The sequence below is a fragment of the Pelmatolapia mariae genome, linkage group LG20 (genome assembly GCF_036321145.2).
Source record: "Pelmatolapia mariae isolate MD_Pm_ZW linkage group LG20, Pm_UMD_F_2, whole genome shotgun sequence".
NCBI lineage: Eukaryota > Metazoa > Chordata > Actinopteri > Cichliformes > Cichlidae > Pelmatolapia > Pelmatolapia mariae.
Genome location: NC_086244.1, coordinates 38,429,703 through 38,451,381, shown reverse-complemented (window position 1 = coordinate 38,451,381; position 21,679 = coordinate 38,429,703). Strand labels below are relative to the sequence as shown.

At 42.0% G+C, this 21,679-nt stretch overlaps 3 protein-coding genes across 7 annotated transcripts in view; 2 read left to right on the top strand and 1 right to left on the bottom strand.

Moving 5' to 3' along the window:
• Positions 1-189: 189 nt before the first annotated feature.
• On the top strand, positions 190-3,362 carry LOC134619160 (PTB domain-containing engulfment adapter protein 1-like). Its single transcript, XM_063464927.1, has 7 exons — positions 190-759; positions 860-935; positions 1,168-1,239; positions 2,237-2,335; positions 2,441-2,578; positions 2,717-2,821; positions 2,982-3,362. Exons 2-7 carry the CDS (start codon positions 891-893, stop codon positions 3,045-3,047), a joined length of 525 nt encoding a protein of 174 aa, XP_063320997.1. The 5' UTR covers positions 190-759; positions 860-890; the 3' UTR covers positions 3,048-3,362.
• A 363-nt stretch (positions 3,363-3,725) lies between these two features.
• On the top strand, positions 3,726-14,932 carry LOC134618605 (transmembrane protein 106C-like). The gene is made up of 7 exons (XM_063464075.1): positions 3,726-4,273; positions 5,966-6,029; positions 6,161-6,320; positions 9,174-9,314; positions 10,694-10,743; positions 10,847-10,900; positions 13,031-14,932. The coding sequence occupies exons 1-7, from the start codon at positions 4,060-4,062 to the stop codon at positions 13,194-13,196; spliced, it is 849 nt and encodes a 282-aa protein (XP_063320145.1). The 5' UTR covers positions 3,726-4,059; the 3' UTR covers positions 13,197-14,932.
• A 1,294-nt stretch (positions 14,933-16,226) lies between these two features.
• The window catches only part of tns2a (tensin 2a), a 67,486-nt gene continuing 62,033 nt past the window's right edge, over positions 16,227-21,679 (bottom strand). For 4 of the 5 annotated variants that reach the window (XM_063465447.1, XM_063465449.1, XM_063465450.1 and 1 more), the window contains 8 exons: positions 21,504-21,635; positions 21,303-21,398; positions 21,131-21,208; positions 20,944-21,021; positions 19,768-19,936; positions 19,615-19,683; positions 19,283-19,312; positions 16,227-18,978 (listed from right to left, as the gene is read on the bottom strand). In XM_063465447.1, coding sequence (XP_063321517.1) covers positions 18,840-18,978; positions 19,283-19,312; positions 19,615-19,683; positions 19,768-19,936; positions 20,944-21,021; positions 21,131-21,208; positions 21,303-21,398; positions 21,504-21,635 — 791 coding nt within the window. In that variant the 3' untranslated portion in view covers positions 16,227-18,839. The remainder of the gene's footprint in view (positions 18,979-19,282; positions 19,313-19,614; positions 19,684-19,767; positions 19,937-20,943; positions 21,022-21,130; positions 21,209-21,302; positions 21,399-21,503; positions 21,636-21,679) is intronic. The other variant, XM_063465448.1, reaches the window with a different exon arrangement.

The window sequence follows — 21,679 nt, the reverse complement described above, 5'->3', positions numbered from 1 at the left end:
TGCCTGTGTATGTGTGTGTCCAAGCAGCCATGCCCCTAATGACTTCAAGCCTGACTGCATTAAAGTTATCAAAGCATCTGAATGTGGTGTAATGAGCCGTGAGCGCAGTAAAGAAGGCTAAATCATATCTCTAGTCAAGGTGTCAATGTGAGATCACCAGTAACCATATGAAAACAAATTCTGAGCTTTTTCTAACACAAACTTCAGTATTCTATAATATTATGGCTATAAATAGATATGTTAAAGATGCCCTCGCTGTCAGTGTCAAAAGGTTCAGGGTTTTCCTTTAATTTGTCGCCGGTCTGGATTTTCTAATACTGCAGAGGTGTTAGGGTGTGTACTACCACATGCCACATCCCCAGTTTCACTCTCAGCCAGCGGCACCTTTGTTACCTGTGTTTACTCGTTTACTGTCTGTTTCTACAGCAACTATTCAATTACATCCCAAAACTAAAATATCTAAAAAAAAAGAAAGCTTAGCTAAGCAAAGAGAAGAGACAGTCTATCTCTACTTTAGAACAGTCCACAAATATGTATGTATTTATATTTATTATTTAATTATTTTTGTCCTGATCTTTGTGTCACGAAAGAGCTTTTAAACATAATAAAACATCTTGCTTAGATGTCCGGCTGGCTGGTTATCAGATAGATGTGATAAGCAATAAGGAAGACAAATCAGTTATTCATTAACTCTGACAGACTTTACACTCCCCTGCAGTTGGAAGCCAATTCACTCCGTTTGCGGTATATTTACAAAAGGTAAGAAGAAATCTCCAGCACTTCTTTTCTTCATATAGTTGATTAGATCATTTGTATAATATATATTTATTTAAATCTAAATTCTGTCTGTCTTTGACAGATCCAGGCTTTAGTTTGGTACAAGTGTTGAGATGAATGACGTGGAAGACGATGTTGAGATCTCCTTTCCAGTAAAGGTAAATGCTGATCTTTAACAGCCACAGTTTTGCCAGAGTGTTGAAAAATATTCTCAGCTCTGAGATTACTTATTTTTTATTCAACTTTATTTGTATACTTGATAGGTAGCAACCAAATATATTCAAATAAAACATACTGTGTAAAGTAAAATGCTAAGTAAAGTTCTTATTATTACTATTATTTAAAAAACAAAACAAAAAAACACTTTCCACTTGTTTCTGTAAACTGTAGTTTCTCGGTCGAGTAGAGGTGGTCCGCCCCGATGGAATACAGATCCTGGAAGAAGCCGCTCAGAACCTGAAGGTGAGCCACCGACATATTTAATACATTTACAATGTTACTTTTAGTCATGCTGGTGCCATAGATCATGCATTCATGTAGTCAGCGACCATCCGGTCCACACTGACATCATGAAGTGATGAAAAGAGCGCCCAACACCTCTGCCACGCCACATATGAGAAACTGTTATTGAAATCTTTTACACTGCTCTGTGGATGTTTTGCACGACTTTGAGATCATTTTAACTCTATTTGTAGTTATTTTCACAACTTTGTAGTTGTTTTGTGTCTCTTTGTGGCTATTGTTGTCGCTTTTAAGTTGTTTTGTGCTTTGTTGTACATGTTTTCATTGTTTGTAGTTGTTTTTCAGCACTTTGTATTTGTTTTGTGGCACTCTGTAGTTATTTTGCATCTCTTTGTGGTTATTCTTCCATGTGTGGTTGGTTTGTACCCCTTTGATGTCCCATTTAGCCTTTTTATGGTTGCTGTGTATTTATTTTTGGTGCCCCGTGCCTCTTTGTTGCTTTGCGTCTCTGTAATTATTTTGTGTGAGCGGTTGTCTTGTTCCTCTTTGTACTTGTTTTGCTCACTTTTATGATTTGTTCTCTGTGTTTGTGGTTGTTTTGTATCCCTATTTTGTTATGTCCTATCTCTTTATAGTCATATCAAGTCTCATAAACCCTTTTATTGCTCATAATAATAGAGCAGCGTCAATGTATCCAGTGCATTGGCTCATGACCAAATATGTAAATACCACCAGCCTCTGCTCCACCTAATTGGGCAGCTGGTAAGTGCTAGCTTGCAGACATGCATATATTGGTTTAATTATGCTTGAGCTATTAGAGCCACCGCTTCAGCTCCTACAGGGCTGCTAGCATGGCTGCAGAATCTCATTATTGTCTATAATGTACCCCTTTAAAATAGTCTTGTATTCTAGTAGGGAACAGCCAACTTTGTGTGCATGTGCAGGATTATTTTTACTGTTTAAATGAAACAATTTTGTGTGTTTTTGTCATTCCTAGACTTCAGATGAATTCTCCTCTGAGAAGGCTGCAAAGAAGAGCAAAGTCCATCTCTTCCTGTCTCTGAGTGGGATAGACATTTTGGAAAACAAAACCAAGGTGTGTGACAAAAGTGTCCTAATTACAGAACTGCTCACTCTAAAGATGTATTCAGCTTTCATGATGTTTTAAAATGTTAATTCTCATCATCTTCCCTTCCCTCAGTTCCTATTGTACTCGTGCAACCTCTCTACTATTTCCTTCTGTGCTGTCCTTCCTTCTTCACCTAAAGTTTTTGGGTTTGTGGCAAAGCACCCTGCAGCGGACACGTACCACTGTTATCTCTTTCAGAGTGCAAAGTTTGTGAGTATTCCCAAGGCTGAAACTAAAGACCAACTTTGAAGTCTGATGTTAGTAGAGCAGAAGACTACAAATCAACAGCTAAATGACATATTCTGGCTTCTAGTGTCCCAGATGTGATTTTTCTGAATTACTTTTCAGTCTCACGTGCTGGTCTCAGTTATTGGGGACGCCTTTCGGGTTTCAAAGAAGGAGGAGACACCCAGAGTAGGACGAGACATAAAAGTGGAGGCACTCCAACATAAGGTCAGTCCTGAGCTGTCATGGCTGTTTGTTTGTTTTGTTTTTTTTAACTTTTATTTTCTATTTCTGTTAAAGAACTTACAGAGCTTATGAAATTAAATATTTCCAATGTTCACGAAAGCTTTAAATGAGTTTCTCAATCTTTTTAATACTTCTTTTTCAGAATAAAATGCTGCAAAGAGAGAATGATAAGCTGAAGAGGAGGCTTGCAGGAGAAACTGATGACTGATGATTGCATACAATGTTGCTGTTGTGGGTACATATAAGTACACAACGAGCGTGAGAGACTGCTTCCTATTAAATTTTACATGATGCTGAAATAAATATGTCTGTAATTTTCTTTTCTTTTTTTTCTTATTCAACGTCGTATCCATTTTAGCTGCTTTACCCAAATCCTTCCACTAGATGGCAGCAGCGAGTTGTCATTCTCACTATGTTTGGCAAGTCTCTGGATGCGTTCAAGTGTTTTAAAAACATAAGAAATATTGTACTTAATTGTTTCACTTACAGTTAAAAATAAAAAACAAACAAACAAATGCTTTAACATCACTCAGAACACTTTGAAATGTTTGATGAAGTCTGTAATTTTAAAGAGCTGTCTTGTAAGAAATAAAAATGTATTTCATTTAAACGGCCATTTGTAGTTAGTAGTTTCTAACTGTGCTGTGTGTCAATAATAGATTAAGTCCAATTTTAAAAAAAAAAATTTATGGCTAAATGTCATAATGCTTGACTTGTAAAACACGACATAACTGAATTGAAAATTTAAAATTCGTTTCATTACCATTGGTAGCAGTAGCATTTGTTATGCATTTGCTGTGTATTGGATCGGACACTTAGGTTACGTGAAGGCAACAATATGTAAACTTTATTGTGAAAGTAACAGGGAGCGGGAGTCCGGCTGTTTTTTTGGAAGATGTGACTTTATGCTAACGACAGCTAGTTTTGTCTAAAAGGTATTTAAAGTTTACTCAGTTATGACTACGGACGTCTCCCATAACTCATCACAGGTGCAAACCGAGAAATTGTGCGTTAGCAGATTAGCTAGCCGAGAGACGTCACTCTGAGGCACGGCGTAAACTTTGCGCGTTCAGCGACATTTGGTGTGTTTTCGTTTAGCCGAACACAATTATCTGTAAATCACTGAGTCACTGTCTTCACTTTTTTGGGGGGCTCCTTATTATCCACCTCCGAACGGGAGACTCTGGCTCTGCTGTCTTTACCACCCACAAACACCCGCCATGGGGACGCGGTGGTCTCGTAGCGGCAGCAGCCAGTCTCTCCTCCCGGAGGAGCAGAGGGTAACGCGGTACACTGAACGCAGAGACTCCGATAACGACTCTTTGGATGGACTAGTCCGGCGGGAGGATATAGCCCAGTTCCCGTACGTGGAGTTCACCGGCAGAGACAGCGTAACTTGTCCGACCTGCCAAGGCACTGGACGCATACCTTCAGGTGAGTAGAAAGAGTTGCTAAATCAGTAAGCGTTAGTGTCGGACAGTCAGTCTGTGTTGATATGAGCACAGTTTCTGCTCATTTAACGCCAGAGATGAGGCGCAGAATTCCTAAAAGGTGTTTTCAGGTGTTTGGCGCGGGAAAAAAAACATGGTCAACATTTTAAGTGTCGTAAAAGGCTTGTTGCTCTCTAATCTGTGACGTTTAAATATCCTAAAGTCTGACCAAGAAGGACTGGATTGATTATAATGTAGGTACAGTAAAGCAGAGCCATAAAGATCAAACAAATAATTTCTTTATTTTACATGTAACCCCTTCTTAACTCCTGTTGACTAGTTACTAATATAAGAAAATATCTGCGTCTTTTATGTCAGCCAGCATGGTCAGTGTTGGCTCATACTGACATTTAGCTAAAGTTGTGCTGGTAATTCTGAACGAGACACCTTAAGTTTGTTTTGCAAGGTTTCTGAAGCTCTGTGAACAAATGGAAAAATCAAGAAATGACTAGATTTTCCAGAAAACTGATCTGCACTTATCTCTAAGAAAACACTTAAAGTAATGTTTTTAATGGAGTTTATGACCCACCGTGCATAACGCAGAACTTTGACCTCACACGAGGCCATGTGACATCAGCAATAAGAAACGTGGGTGCAAACACTAGTTTAGAAGATGCTGAAAATGTACATTCGTACAGATATGAAGGGGCACAGCTGTACAATTATGAGCCTGTCAGACATCAGAGAGGCCAGGTGGTGATGTCGGCCTTTAAGTGCCATTTACTGAGTTTTTGTTTTCTCCCACCGATCCCTGATCCTCCCGTATGGAAAAACTGCTCCAGAAGGTGAAAGTGAAAGAGCTGCATGTACAGAAACAACCGCATGAGTTGTTGTAATCACACATTCCTGGCTTGTAAATTCCAAATCTGGAATATCTTCAGAAACGTAATCACTTTGTCCATCACAGAGGCAGGAGTCCCCTTGTTTGCTAATGTCTGAGGATGATGGTCTATGAGATGTACCTCATACCTCTGGTACTTTTTTGTCCATAGTACTCCCAGAGCAGTTTAATTTAAGTAATGACATACAGCTTTCTGTGGTTCCCTGTGCTCATACAGTATAGCAACATAAAATAACTTGGTACTATGCTGTATGTTTTATACAATTTTGTGTCTCACCTAATAAAATGTGTTAGAGTAATGATTAGATTCATGAAGAGCTGCACCAGTGAATCTGTTAAACAGAAGCTATTATTTTAGTTTAGGGGGGTGGGGGGGTTGGTTCGTTTGCTTAGCTGTAAAAGGCTGACGGGGTATTGTCATCACCCTGCCGAGTGGGCGGGCAGGCAGGATGTATGGACAAGTTTGTGAATGCAATAATGCACAAATGAGGGGAGGTAGGAGCTTCAAATTGATACCATTTGTGTTTCTACTAAAATGTCAGATGAGTTTGAATCTCAGTGACCTCAACATTAGGGTCAGAGTAAGTTTTCTGTATGTAAACAAGGTGACACAGGATTTTGAACTTGATACCACAGGCGTGTTACCTGGGAGGCGGAGGGGTAGCACTTTTAGCTGCCAGTATTTTTTGAACAGGGAACAGATGTGTTGTGTTTAATTTCTCAGTCTTTGTCGTGTTTCCAAAAAAACAGTTTTAATGGGAAATGCTAAACATCATTTTTCTTCTTGCTCTGCAGAACAAGTGAATGAACTGGTTGCACTGATCCCGTACAATGACCAAAGACTGCAGCCCCAAAGAACGTGAGTAACTGCAGCGCACTGATGTGTTCCTGTGTTTGTTCCCTCTGGACGTGTGAGTCTCTCACTCAGTCTGAGGTGATGTAGGAGGTGAGTGCATTGTCTGGAGAGAACCTTCCCTCTCTGTGTCGTAGGAAGTTCTACGTGGTCCTGTCAGTTGTGCTCTGCCTGCTGGCCTCTTCGCTTGTTGCCTTCTTCCTTTTCCCACGCCCAGTGGTTGTGGTGGACGGAGGGATCCGCTCGGTGACGGTGACGTTCGACCGCAACAACACAAAGGTCCTGATGAACATGACGGTAGGTTTCATATCACAGCTTCTAATAATCTACACAAACAGCATGACAAAGCATAACTCTCAGCCTCTGCAGGCTCAGGTCTCACTTTACTAAGAACTCCTCTGTGGGATCAGCACCGATGTGTTTCCCTACAAATGTGTCTGAAGTGACTAATGAGTAGAAGGACGGGTTCGACAGATCGGTTTTAGTTTGCAAGCTAGCAAAAATCTTCAGCTTCTGTTTATTCAAAAGTAACACTCTTCTTTATCACATGTGGTCAGTGGGTAAATACTTAGACAGTTTCATTATTTCACTTCAACTTTGGGAAAGTACAGCCAGTTAAGCAACACAACGACCACAGTGGATTTGAAATGCTAATAGCGTGATTCAAGTGTTGAGTCTTGGCTTGAATTCAGCTGCTACAACTAAAACATCACATTAACACCTTAGGAGTCATTTTCTGTCCGTTTTCACTTCCTCAGGATTAACCAGACAAATGATTGAAGAGCAGTTTCATGGCTAGAAGAGCCCTGCTTTCTTATTATTCCACAACAAGTTAATGTGATCAATGGTCAGGAGATGAATCCGAGTGTTGAATTAGCATTTGTTTGCTGTTCAGAGCCTGATATCTCTCAGTCTGAAGTCCAAGGAGGTGTGGCAGGAAATCATGATGCTGACAGAAAACAGACTGTATCAGGAAGATGACAGACGTTCTTTTAAAAAGCAAACAAAACACAATGAAGTGGTGAAACTTATTATGTTACCCTGCCTGGTTGCTTTAGAGTCTGTGAAAATAGAGGAATTGTCTAACAAGCACTTGGTACTTTGATTGCATGTTGATTGGATCCTTTCAGATTAACTGTGGTGCTGTACAGAGGCAAAGCTTGAAAGTGTCCAAAAACTTTTGGACATTTATCTTTTCTAAATATAGACACACAAAAAATATATATAAAAAAAAAAAATCTCCCCAAAAAACCCAAAACTGTAACAAAAAACATCAAACGTCACAGATGACAGCTAAACACAGTTTAGTGCTTTGTTGTTTTGTAAAGAAGGGAAAAGATTCCATTATTTTTTGACCTGGAGGAGCTCAGCTTTATAAAACCAAATAAATATTTAGTGTGCAAAAATGACTTTGACAAGAAGGGTTTGATTTCATCTACTAAATTTACACTGATCAGACATAACAGTATGGCCACCTGCCTAAAATTGTGTATGCTCCCTTGTGCTGCCAAAACGGCCCTGAGCACTTGAGGCATGGGCTCTATTTGACCCCTGAAGGTGTGCTGTGGTATCTGACACCAAGATGTTAGCATCAGACCCTCTAAGTCCTGTAAGCTGTAAGGTGGGGCCTCCTTGTTTATCCAGCACATCCCACAGATGCTTTATTGGAATGAGATCTGGGAAATTTGGAGGCCCAGTCAACACCTCAGATTCATCACTGTGCTCCTGGAATGATTCTTGAACCTCTTTTGCTTTATGGTGCCTTATCCTGCTAAAAGAGGCCAAAGCCATCAGGGAATATGGTTTCCATGAGGGGAAGTACATGATGTGCAGCAATGACTAGGTAGTTTGTATGTGTCAAAGTAACATCTACATGGATTCAGGACCAAAGGTTTCCCAGCAGAACATGGCCCAAAGCTGCCTCTCCTGCCTTGTCTTCTTCCCATAATGCATCCTTGTAGCAGGTGTTACTGATGTTAAGCAACAGAAACACAGTACCAACTGTTCATGTGATTCATCAGACCAGCCTCCTTCTTCCATTGCTCCATGGTCCAGTTCTTATATTTGCATATGCATTGTTGTGCTTTCGCTGGTGGATGGAGATGGTTATTGGCAACCTGACTGCTCTGCAGCTGTTCAGCCTCATTCACAACAAACTGTGATGAACCTTATATTTTCACAACTTTTCTTTCAGAACAAACAGTAACTTATTTTTTTTTTCTTTGGAAATTTAAGCTACAGTAGCTCATCTGTTGGGTCAGACCACAAAGACCAGCCATGGATCTGTGCCCATGATTCCTGGTTCTCCACTGTTTCCTCCCTTGAACCACTTTTGATAGATACTGACCGCTGCAGACCCAGAACAGCTCACAAGAGCTGCTTTTGTTTTGGGGATGCTCTGACCGGGTCATCTAGCGATCACAGCTTGATCCCTTTTAAACTCGCTCAAATCCTTACACTTGTCATTTTTCCTGCTTCTAACTCATCAACTTTGAGGACAAAATGTTCACTTCCCCCCTAATATATCACACCCACTAACAGGTGCCAGGATGAAGAGCTAATCAGTGCTATTCACTCCACCTGTGAGTGGTCATAATATTATACCTGATCAGTAAACACATTTGCTTTTCTTCGTTTTTGACAGAAAAGCTAGTCCTGCACTCTTGAATACATACAACAAGATCTTGGAATGAATGGTTGAGATTAATTCAGAGTCCTACTTTGCTATGTGACTATCTTCATGTAAAAGTTGAGCGCGTGAGTGACAAAATGTTGTCTCCCTCATCACGATAGTGGTTCTAAACCATCTGAGGATGTGAAACAATCATCGGGTTTCATTTAAGCTGTGCACTGTGTAAGAGCTGCTTCACTAGTCTAGTTCAGATCTGCACTTCAGTGCACTGAAGCACTCTGCAGGCCACGCTTCCTTTATGAAACCGCAAAATGTGGCAACAGCGTTGACATTTTTAGGATTTAGTTTAGAAAACATGTTGATGTTGCTGCTTTTGTAGTAAATGGATGTTAATAATAATAGCTTCTGCCATCTGAGTGTCTTTTGATGAACCTTAACTAGAAGTGTCAAAAACAGGCTGTGTTGTAGGTGCTGTCTTTTTATTCCTCTGTGCGTCTTTTGTTCTTTATTTTACTCAGAGCACGCTCAACTTTAGCAACCCCAACTTCTTCTCGGTGCATGTGCAGAGCATCAGCTCCCAGGTCCTCTACATGAAGACGGTGATCGGGACTGAGCTGCTCCAAAACGTCACCACAGTGCTGCCGCTCAGCGCGTGTCAGGTACAGGATTTCAGCCACTCAAAGTACAATCAATCAAGATCCTTGTCTCCTTTGCTGTTGTATACTATTTTAATGTTTCCGCTCCATTGATGCCGATACATTATCACTACTGCTGTCAGTGTTCCTTTCCATATAAGCCATATCACTGTTATGGCTATTTTAAAGCAATTTGCAAGCTCCCCTATTAGTGTTGTTGGTTTTTTTGTGTGGGTGTGTGGCAGCTGGTGCCAACAGCTGTGCTAATCTCCCCACAGCTGAAAATAGTAACCATAAACATGACAGAATTAATAATCAGTGGTTGTCAGGACCGCTCACTCTAACTTCATAGCAGGTAAGGTGAAGTTAACTAAGTTAGAGGGGGATCCTTACAAACGCCCCTGCACGCTTGTGTCAGGCTTACAAACAAGTGGCACACTGAATATCGACAGCAGATCAGAGCACAGTAGCCGCAGCATGATTCATTCACCACACTTCTGTGGTTGTGTACAGCTACAACAGGATGCTGGATGGCAGCTTATTTAAACATTCAATCACACAAGCAGTTTGATAATTAGGACTGTTTTTTGGCCTTGGATTTACAGTGAGATCTATAAGAACATTTCTGACTCCACCCTTGGCTGTCTTCATGGCATCATGGCCTGGGCCTGTTCACCGTATGTTGTTGTGTGTCAGCTCGAGTGGAGCGGCTGCAGCTGCACATATCCACCTCACGCTGAAGTGCTTCTCACAGTACACTTGTTAGTAGCCCAGAATTTTTCTTGTATCGTTTCCCCACGTGTGATCGAGAACAGGTCTGCCTCAGTAAACCAGGCGCTGTACCAAAGCAGTCAAACTCCTTGTGCTAAAGAACTGAATGATTAAAGTCTGAAGAGACTACTGATACCATTCCTTTAACACACAGCCTGGAGCATGGCTTCAACCAGCATTTGTCACACTGGATGTGCTGGTCACTGAATAAGCCATTTGGCACTGGCAGAGACGATTTGGCCAGTTTTTCACACAGCCCACATACTCAGCTCTGCTGCTTCGGTACAGCGCCTGTCATGCTCAGCGCTGTGGCTCAATGAAGCAGCAGATCTTTAGCTAAAAGTAAACGCCAGATAAAATCACCATTTCCTCTTTTTTTTGAGTAATGTTTGTTGTTATCTACCCAGCATTTACAGGAAATGACAGTGTTTTTATTTTGTTTTCCCCTCTTGTTTTAACAATTTTCTGTCTCCAGATCACCTCAGCTGAAGCAGTAAACAAAGCTCAAAGAGTTGCTGTGGTTGCTTCATTCTGTAGTTTCACTGCTGATAATGGCCTGAATTGTCTTCCTGTGCTGCTCTTGAAATACTTTGATCTGTTGTTGTGTGATGTATCATGTCAATCTTCTGCAGGTGAACTACACTGTCAGCGTGGAGATCGGCAGTAACGCTCCGTATGTCTAGTAAGTGTCTGCGCCTGAGCTTGTAGAGGAAATCAAGCTTCTTTGCAAGCCTACACATGAATTCCAGTTCAGTAATTTGAGCCTTTGTGTTTTGTTTTTTCAGTACGTTATGCACCATGCCCAGCATCAAGGTTCACAACATTCTCGTACTCATGCAGTAAGTGTCATTACCCCGACAGATATCTTTATCTTCATTTTACTTTGTTACTTCTGTCTTTTATCTTAACACTTGCAGCAGAAAAATCACTGTGATGTCTAATATGGTCATATGAAGCAGTATGCGGGGGCAGCCAATCAGAATAAGTTGGTCTTAAAGGGGGAGGGGCTAAAATGGCTTGTTTCAGAGAGTGGATGATCTGATGAGCTGTGCCAAAGGCCCACTATCACATAAATAAGGCTGTTTTAATGAATCAAGAGTGAAGGAGAAAGAGTGCATCATGGGAAGCCGCCAGCAGCCTAGGGAGGGTTCAGGGTCACCTGATCCGTCAGGAACTATATGTTTAGAAAGTTTTAAGCCTAGTCTCCAAAAGTTGATTCTGTTCATCTGGACGTAGCCTTTGTGGGAGAGACCTTTCGTCACTCATCCGAGTGACTTCTTCAGTCTCAGCTGACTGCAGGTTTCCCTGATCTTATAAATCTTTTTCTAAACACCGGGTCTCTGTGGCTTTTAAACCCCAAAACACGCTGCGCCAAAAATTGGTCCACCCCAAGGATCGGGTCCCCCGACACAAAGAGAGTAACATAGTGTATGCTGTTAAGTGCCAGGAGGATTGCCAGGATTTATACATCGGGGAAACCAAACAACCTCTGGCGAAGCGGATGGCACCACACAGAAGAGCTACCTCGCCAGGCCAGGACTCTGCAGTCTATTTACACCTACAGGCCAGTGGACACTCTTTCAATGATGAGGATGTACACATCCTGGACAGGGAGGAACGCTGGTTTGAGCGCGGAGTCAAGGAGGCTGTTTACGTGAAAAGGGAAAGATCCTCTCTGAATCGAGGAGGGGGCCTAAGGGTACATCTTTCGCCATCTTACGATGCTGTGATTGCAGCCATTCCCCAACTCTCTGTGAATGGTACTCATGGCCATTGATCAGCAGGCTTTGATCAGTGATTATTGATCAATGGTCATGAGAATTTGCATAATTAAGATTAAGGAACTGACCTCCCAGCCCATTGTTCCTTCAGTGGGCTGGTTTCAGTCATTATGCAAATGTACTGTTTATAAGGTAAGGCAGGGAAACCTGCAGTCAGCTGAGACTGAAGAAGTCACTTGGATGAGTGACGAAACGTTTCTCCCACTGAAAACGCTACGTCCAGATGAACAGAATCAACCTTTGGAGATTTACTTACCTGGATGATTGAGAATGCATCAAGAAGTTTTAAGCCTAGCCTTAAAGGTACGGAGGGCATCTGCCTCGTGAATCAAAAATGGGAGTTGGTTTCATAGAAGAGGGGCTTGAAAGAAATCTGAAATCACTGAGCTGAACCAGATTTACAGGATTTAAAATCAGGGACAGCACCTATTGCTGTCTGCATGTAAGATGAAATGTACATTTCATGTACATTGTGTTTAGAAATGATCATTGCACACTAAACTAGGACCAAGTATTGACCCCTGAGGAACACTATAAGCGATCCTTGTGCTCACCATATCGGTGAGTTCACGTGCTGATGGTGATTTCATCACACAGCCCAGTCCATTTATTCTCACCACAACCTTTTGCAGAAACAGTAAAACACGTGAGGCTACAAAATTGAGAAGTGCACAACTGATCGATATAATACCAAAATGCGCTGCATGCGCTAGCACATGTGATGAAACTTTTGTTGTGCCGTGCAGTTTGTCAGGGCAAGAACGGCGAGCATAATGGCCCCATAACAGTTATTAAGGGTCAGTTTGAAGCTTCCTGTCTTCAGCTCTCACTGGTTCTGTCTTGTAGCCAGTCGCTTCTGCACGAGTAGTGTAAACACAGCCTTAGATAAGAGATGCTGTTAACACATAAACCACATTGTCAGGGTGAGGTACTTTGGGGAAACTGGGTAACCCACTGCTTTTTCTTTCTTTTCCCAAACCCTTTAATTCTTGTTTTGCAGTCTAGAGAAAAGTCATTTGTGCGGGTGCAGTTTCGTGCCCTGTGGTTCTCGATATCACACTTACAGAGCTGTGAGAAATCATTACTGTGGCAATGTGCTTTTATTCCGTGAGCAATTAACTGGTTGAGATGTGACAGCAATGTGTTGAGCAGCCTGATTCTTACATCTCTGTCCTCTCCTGTTTTCAGAACCTCAGTGAAAACCTCGTACATGGTGCGAACGTCCCAGAACAGCCTGGAGGCCTATCGCTACATCGACTGCGGCTCCAACACCACGTACCAGCAGCCGGAGAATTATAAGATCCGCTCCTCTGGTGACACAACACCCCTATCCCTCCGTCACTCTCTTCTGTGAGGGGCGCAGATCTGGGACTACAAGGACTACGTTAGTGTACACTGCAGGATGGACTAACACTTGCTAAAAAGAGCCGACATTGACCTGCTGTTATCTCGTGCTAATCCAGGATTTGGCTGTATCTCGGAAAACAAGGGCTCTGACAAGGGAATGTTGTTCTAGCCATCAACAGATAAGGGGTCTTTGATGGACTTATGAAATGTGGAATTATGGTCTGTAATGTCAAGCTCAGCACTGCGTTTGTGAAATGTTCTTGCCTGACTTCCCGTCTAAGTCCAGAGAGCAGTTTTGCTGTTTCAGAGCAACACAAGTCTGAGTGGAGAACTGAATGAGTCACTAGCAGCGAGCACTCCTTGTATTATAAGCAGGACAAAGGTCACAGAAAGCTCTTTCTTTAAGGGAACATTCTCAGCCAGGATGCTATTCGCGTTAATTATGGCTGCAGAGCTCCCTCTCTGTGCTGCTGCTGCAATGTCATTAGAATTCAATCAAAATTCCTTAGTGTGGCTTGAATGACTATTACACTGTGATCACTACTGACTGTTGTTGGTTTTTTGTTTGTTTGTTTTTGGCAGCTTGAAACTGGTGTGGATTGTAGATATTTTTAATGGTTCAATAAGTTATTGCCTGCAAAGTCTCATTTGAGCACATCTCAAGAGGGATAAGATCACATTTTCTTCCAGTGAAACTCCATTTGACTGCTTTTACTATTCCCTCAGTAGAAATCTACTCACAGAATCCTTAATACAGATCCAGTTAAGCTACAAAAAGAAGTCCCACCACCATACCACATGGGTGCAATATAAAAATCAAAAACAATGCCATTAGATAGTGAGAACTGATTATTTGCAGTGAGACAATATTCCCAGCTGAACCCACCGAGCTTTATACATGCAGATAAATCTCAGGCAGTCTCAGAGAACACAGTTATGTAGTATTTAAAAAGTGGCTGTACCAATGCTAATAATTATAAAGGTAGTATATCCTGTTGTATACGGTTCCCTGTGATTCCCACCTCTATGTGCAGAATAATCTGCAGCGTCCCAACCAGAAGACGGCACGTCCTCTACAAGCACAGCCAGGGTTGTGCAGGGAGTGACCGTCTGTGAGAACTGCAGTAATGTTCTGAGGCGTCTGAGGGGCATTTCATTCAAACATCTTCAACTGTAGTGCACACAGTAGATTTAAAAAGGCTGCAAGTATTTGGGCATCAACAAAATCTTCAGCCGCCTTAATATCAAACTGATGTTAGGATTCGAGTTTCAGGCAGTGGAGGAGATCAGAATGAGACCGGGTGGTACTACCCAGAGAGAGAAAATTTGACTATGTGTTCTTTAATGGGTTAATTGGTCAACCTTTGCAATAGAATCTTGCTGTGTGAAATTAGTGTTTTGTTGAAAATTGGTCTTAACAATTAGGATTTGCAGCTGCGCTCAGCGTTTACACTGTTTCTGCCAGACTGACTGTAATAGCGTCGCATGCATTTCCTTCTGGTTTGCGGCTTTTGTAACTCCCTGTGTGACGGATTTCAGCACATTCTCACGCTGCCTGGAGGCTGACTGTAACTTTGCCTTTAGACCAGCTTCAGTGTGGAAGCAGTTTGATAGGAGATCGATTTTTACTTTAAAGGGACAAATGCTGTACATTTCTGAAACATTTTTACCTATTTGTGTTTTTTTTATTGCACCAATTAACCTTTTGGTTTAAGTTATCAAAAAAAAAAAAGAAAAGACATTAAAGGGATTTGTGAATTAATAAAATGAATAATGATTACCAATAATTGTTTTATTCTTGCCCACCACTTACAGTGGACAGAGTACACCGCATATGAGCTACATTGCCCAACGTATTCACTCAACCATCCAAATCATTGAATTCAGGTTCCGATCACTGTCTTGGTATATAAAATCAAGCAGCAAGCATGCAGACTGCTTCTACAAACACTTGTGCAGGAATGGGTCTTTCTCAGGAGCTCAGTGAATTCCAGCGTGGTACCGTGATGGGATGCCACCTGTGCAACAAGTCCACTTATGAAATTTGCTCACTACTAAATATTCTACAGTCAGCTGTTAGTGGTATTATAATAAAGTGGAGGCAACTGGGAACAACAGCACCTCAGGCACAAAGTGGTAGGCCACGTAAAATGACAGCAGGGTCAGCTGATGCTGAGGCACATACTGTGCAGAGGCCACCTGCTTTCTGCAGACTCAATCACTACAGACCTCCAAACTTCATGTGGCCTTCAGAATAGCTCAGGAATGGTGTACAGATAGCTTCATGGAATGGGTTTCCATGGCCAAGCAGCAAGGCAAAGCATCGGATGCAGTGATGTAAAGCACTCCGCCACTGGACTCCAGAACAGTGGAACTGTTTTCTCTGAAGTGATGACTCACACTTCTCTGTCTGGCAATCTGGTGGACGAGTCTGGGTTTGGTTGCCAGGGGAACAGTACTTGTCTGACTGCACCGTGCCAGGTGTAAAGTCTGGTGGTGTGGGGTTGTTTTTTAGGAGCTGGGCTTGAGCCCCTTATTCCAGTGAAAGGAACTCTTATTGGTTCAGCATACCAAGACATTTTGGATAATGCCACATGGGAACAGTTTGGGGAGTCCCCTTCCTGTTCCAACATGACTGCACACCAGTGCAGTGCAGTAAGCACAAAAAAACCACAGATGAGTGAGTTGGTGTGGAAGAACATGACTGGCCTGCACAGAGTCCTGAGCTCAACTTGAGTGAACCCCTTTGGGATGAATTAGAGTGGAAACTGCAAACCACATCAACAGTGTCTGACCTCACAAATGGACTTCTGGAAGAATGGTAAGAAATTCCTAAATGTTGTGGAAAGCCTTCCCAGAAGAGTTGAAGCCCAGATCTAAGCGCTGCCTGTTGGTCCCACAGATCAACACTGGGTGTCCAAAGTGATTGGGCCCCTGAAATCCAGGAAATGTTGGGCCAATATCATATTAAATCTGCTCGTGGGAATAATCTTGAGTACAGCAGTCATGACTGAAATAACGAGTGACACCAGCAGAGTTCAGGTACCACATCACTTCAGTTTAATTCTATTCTTCATCTTCTTCCATATAAAAAGAGCGTAATAACCTTTCCAGACAAACATGTTTCTGTTTTATATCTTATACACTGTCCTATAGCTGCATGTGAAAATATATTACTACATAATAGATCAACAGACCACAATATATTATCGCTGTAATACAAGTAGTGTTTTTTTTCCTCTACCAAACAAGGCAACACACTAAATAAATGCATAGTAAAAATAAAAGAAGCAATAAGTACAAAAATATAACTGATAAAAAGCTTATTAATACAAGAGTGCTTCATCTTTGGTTAAGTACAGCTTTCTTTAGGTCACTGTCTTATGTGTGTGTGTCTTCTCTTTGTTATATATTTGTGTGAATAACTTTTATACTGCCTTTGGTCATGAAAAGAAGCAGTTGGAGGGGTGGGGGACAAACCCGCCCCCCAAAAAAACCAAAAACTAAAAAACCCAGCAAGCATTTCACGGCAATGGTGTGCTTATATCCTATACGTCCTCCCACAACTAGCTTTTTCCCCTTTTCACATACAAGTCTTTAACAGTGGACGTAACAATGCCTGCCCGCATATTTACCTGAACACTCTCAACGCACACACACACGCTCTCCCTAACACATACACTTGTTAAAAGGTAAAAAACCTCACATTCCTTTTTCCTTTCATTAGTTATTCCTCTGTCTGCTTTACTAGAGGTGTATGAGTGGAAAACAAAACGAAAAACAAAAACCCACGATTGTCGATTTCTGATTAAAAGTGTTACACTGATAAACGAGCTACTGAAGGCAGGCGTGACTGTAAATGTGCTGTACATACATGTGAACACCCGAATATCTCAAAGATACAGAGAGTAAATTACATCATCAGGGCTTTGGTCATGGTTTAACAAAGAAAAAAAATACATGGTTTTGTAACAGTACAAAAAATATAAACACCAGTCATTTTTAAAGGAAATCATTATATTTGAATGGCGACCTTCCTTAAGCTTTTACAGCCTATACTGGTGCAAGCACGCATCGTCTTTGTAACTGCTAACACAAAGCCGTTTGGAGCACTTCAGCGCTGTCAGTGGTTTACTGGAAACTGGCAGGACTGAGGTCATAAAAGCTCTGCTTAACCATTAAAATGGGCCTGGACCAACAAAGACATTCTGACAGGGTTCAGTGAGCCTGGATACCCACAGTCATGAAGCTCATTATCAGCCAGCTCAGCTAAATCTGGTTTCCCGTCTATTCATCATAGAGCAGGAAAGGAGAGGCCAATTACAAGCCAGTTATAAAATGGTTTGTATCCATGTGTATTTCTGCAATTATCAAGGCTAAATGGCAAAAAAAAAAAAAAGTCTTTAGATGGTATTCAACCATGGAGGACTTCATGGCAACATAAAGGAAACAGTGAGACCTCCCCTAACATAAAACAAATAATTTGATTAGTACAATGGAATAAGATGCTCTTATGAAAGCCTTGAGAATCTATTAATGCTCCTTAATGAAACCGAGGTACCATAGATTGTATTAAAAAAAGAGGACTTGGACAATCCAGATGGACTTTAAACTTGTATTCTCTCTCATGGCCAGTAGGGGGCGAACATCAGATTCAAATATACAACTCTTAGAACCTTCCTCTGCCTTGATTCAAGAGCTCAGTAAACGTTCAACAGAGTTTCTTTTGTCCTATCACCCCCAACTGGTCACAGCAGCAGGCTCCCCCTCTCTGAACCTGGTACTGCCGGAGGTTTCTTCCTGTTAAAAGTAAGTTTTTCCTTCCCACTGTTGCCAAGTTGCTGGCTCACAGGGTTGGTTTGATTGTTGGGTTTCCTCTGAATTATTGTAGGCTCTTTACCATATAACGCGCCTTGAGGTGACTGCTGTTGTGATTTGGTGCTATATAAATGAAACTGAATTGAAATTCCCTTACAGGTTTGTGATATCAGTTGGAAATTTTAGCTCTCCTGCAATAATTTTCATTTTGTAAATTACGATACTATTTAGAGTGAAACAGGTGATAAAGCAGGGCATACTTTTCTGGGCTCAGTCTTATGACTGAGAAGTATTAAGCCTATGGACGTGGAGTATCCTCTGTCCTCTTATCCAAGTATTGTCTAAATGAGGCTTCACAACACTAGTCCTCACACCTCAAGGTCCATAGATGGGATACAAAAGACAAATGTGACCCAGTGCCTCTGGAGCCCTGTTTCGGCTGCTTCTGTGTTGGTCAAATAGGCCACTTGTAGCTACAAAAAACCTAAGACAGGTAAAAGTGAGCCGACTTTGTGATAGTGCAAACCTAAAGGTAGCTTGCTTCATGATAGCAGCCCTTGTAGATGCTTGTTTGCTTTGTTGGAAAGCCATTTCCTCTGAAGCCTCCTCAAACTTGGAGTTGTGACACTGTACATCATGGCTTGTAAAAGAAACAAATAAACAACCAGAAGGGATCTCACACTGATTTTAAGTTGGCTTTAAACACTCAACAACATTCCTCATCACAAAGCAAAGGCACAGAGTCATAAATGAACAGTAACGGCCTTGGCAGGGTGACTGTATATGTTGCCCGTGCCTCTTTCTCAGAGTGTTTTCCTCTCTTTGTCTCCCTCTATCGGCGCTGAGACAGCATGACCTTGTTGATGAAGTTGACGATGGCAGAAGCAGGCTGGTCGGGGTCCAACTCAGCAAATAAGTGGCAGACATTCTCTGCCGTGCTGCCGGGCTTCTTAGCGACAAAACCAAACACCCTGAGATGGGAAGGGTGGAGAAAAAAAAGAGAGGATGTGAAAAAAGGAAGAGACAACAAAAAGAGAAGCAAAGGCAATCACACAAGGACTCTTGAGTTTGTCCAGTCTGTGACAGCCTACTGCGTAAAACATGAAACAATTAGTGTAACGTATGGCGTGTAGGACTTCTTACAATTTACTAATTAAATCATCAAAAGTTTGCAGGATAAATTTTGCCAAGATGCACACACAGTTTGATGCCATGCAGCGGCATACACACGTCTATACTTCCTGTCAGCCTTTAAAACACAAACAGAGCACTTACTTAACAGTTGTGTTGTCTGAGTTAGTCCACCTAAATCCAAGAGACAGACAAAGAGAGAGAGACAGAAGACTCAGGCGTGCACATTCACACAGGCAGAGCTGCCAAACAAGCTGATGCATCCGCAGCCTCGGCCGCAGTCGGCATGCTCGCGTCTCTCGTGGACGCTCACGCACATTCATTAGCCCCACACGGGTACAGACTCACGCGAGGACTCAAGGCAAGGAATGCAATGAATGATCATGATGCAATGAGTTCCTGCTATCTGTTCATTAGTGACGATTCTAACTAAGGCTACAAGACCCAAAGATGTCTTTTTCTTCTGAGTTTCCCACCTCCTGTCCTTTGGATCGATGCTGCTGAAGGTCACAGTGTTCACTGGGTAATGTCTCCTGAAGAAAACTCTGGAAGAAGACAGACGTGTAAAGAAATACCAAAATAATGTAAATAGTTTTCTAAAAATAAGAATCCACGGGGGAATCTCTTACCTGCGCTGGTTGTCGGTCAGCGTGATACCCTGTGATGTCACTTTGAACTGGACGACTGTGGCAGCAGGACGCGGGCTACGACCCAATGTGGCATCTGTTGCCTTGGCAATGGCCTGGGGGCCCGTCAGGGACTCTGTTTCCACAGAGTTCAGATAGAGGACGTTACAGGCTGAGGGAAGGAGGACAGAGAGGTCAGCATGTTGACCACAGACTGTATACAAACAATGGACGTATAGAAGACATCGTGACATCACTGGTTTATGGACATGCATTTTGAAACTGTATACCAAAGTGATGTAAGATATTTCTGAGAGGATGAGTTAAATTATAAATAGCAGGGGTCCCAGCACTGATCCCTGTGTGACTCAGGTTGATGGAGAGTGATAGTTTAGCCTTGAACAAACTGTAAAGCACTGAAGGGCTGCGCCACTAAATCCAATGTTAGCCAGTCGTTCTAACAGAAGACGACACGATATGGTGTCAAAAGCAGCTCTGAGGTAAAGGAGGATGGTGAGAAGGCCAGCATCAGATATGAGGAGGTCGTTTAAGAGCTGCTTCAGTACTCAGCTCAGAGGCTGTTATTAAGTAAGCAGGGCTGGAGTTGAGATGTTACAGTGGGTGCGAGAAGAATTCAGCTGAAAATGGATGTTGGAAATATTACTGGAGAATAAATTCTGGAATACTGCACACTGTGTCATGGAGGCGAGATGAGAAGTAGTTTCTGTGGGCTTGAATAATTTGTGTACAGTTTGAGTAATATGATGATTCGGCAGCATGTAGAGCATTCTTATAGAGGAACAATGATCAAGTCGAATTTTCTTCGACAGCCGTTAGTTACTGGTCGACTGTTTGGCACTTCCTCTTTGGCTTCTTTTTTTTTTAAACCAGACAGAAGTGCTTGCATTTTCTCTGGTGCATCTATTCCTTGCATGTTACATAATTTCTCAGCCAGGCTTTATGTCCAGTATTGCATCAGTTTCCCATCATTTGTCCTGTGCAAAGGTTTTAGAAACTGAAAACTGAAAATGTGACATTATAGGAAAGAAAAAAAGTACCAATTTAGTACTTATTTTGTAATCTAAAAAATTTAAACTGTAAGAGTCTTCCTTTGCACTTAACTGTTCATACATGAATACATGACACAGTGTGTTTCAGGGATTGAGAAAGAGAACTCACCGGCTCCCTGCTTCAGCAGGTCAGCAGCTGTGCTGATGTTACTGACTGGTTGAACCTCCTGCACCTCTCCTATGAGATCTGACAACAGACAGATAAACCATGAATTATATCTGATAGATTACAAAATACCGTGAAACACATGATTTATTTATTTGAAGGCCTGTGTGACCTTCAAATATTCCATTACCCTTCTCAGGGATTTTAAGAGCGCAGGGCAAAGAGATGGGTGTGATGGAGTGCTGGTAAACGAGTGCAGACAGACTCCCTGTGGAAAACAGAGGAAATCATTAATAGATCTGAGACAGCAAGGTGCACAGTAATGCCCATTTCTAACTGGAAATGGGTGGAATGAAACGTACCAAAGTAGGGCTCGTTCTGACAGCCTTTAATTTTCACTCCTCGAGGACTAGTTTCAATCAGAAAATGTCTCACCAGCTGCTCCAGAGGGTCGCTCACTGTAAAAGCAGATTCATAAAAGTTATAAAGGAACAAAAACACAGAGCAGAGGGACAAATCTGTCAAAATGAGACATCTATGTGATGGAGGCAATCATTTTTCACCTTTGTTGCTGTGGTTGCTGACATTGGGAGGAGGTGTAACCACCTTCAGAGCCAGCCCATAGGCTCCCTGGAACGAGTTACTATCCCTGATTAGGAAAGTGCCGGGCTCCCTCTCCTTCAGTGCTGCGATTGCTGTGCCCAAGCACAGTGATAAGTTAGGAAATCTACTTCTGTAG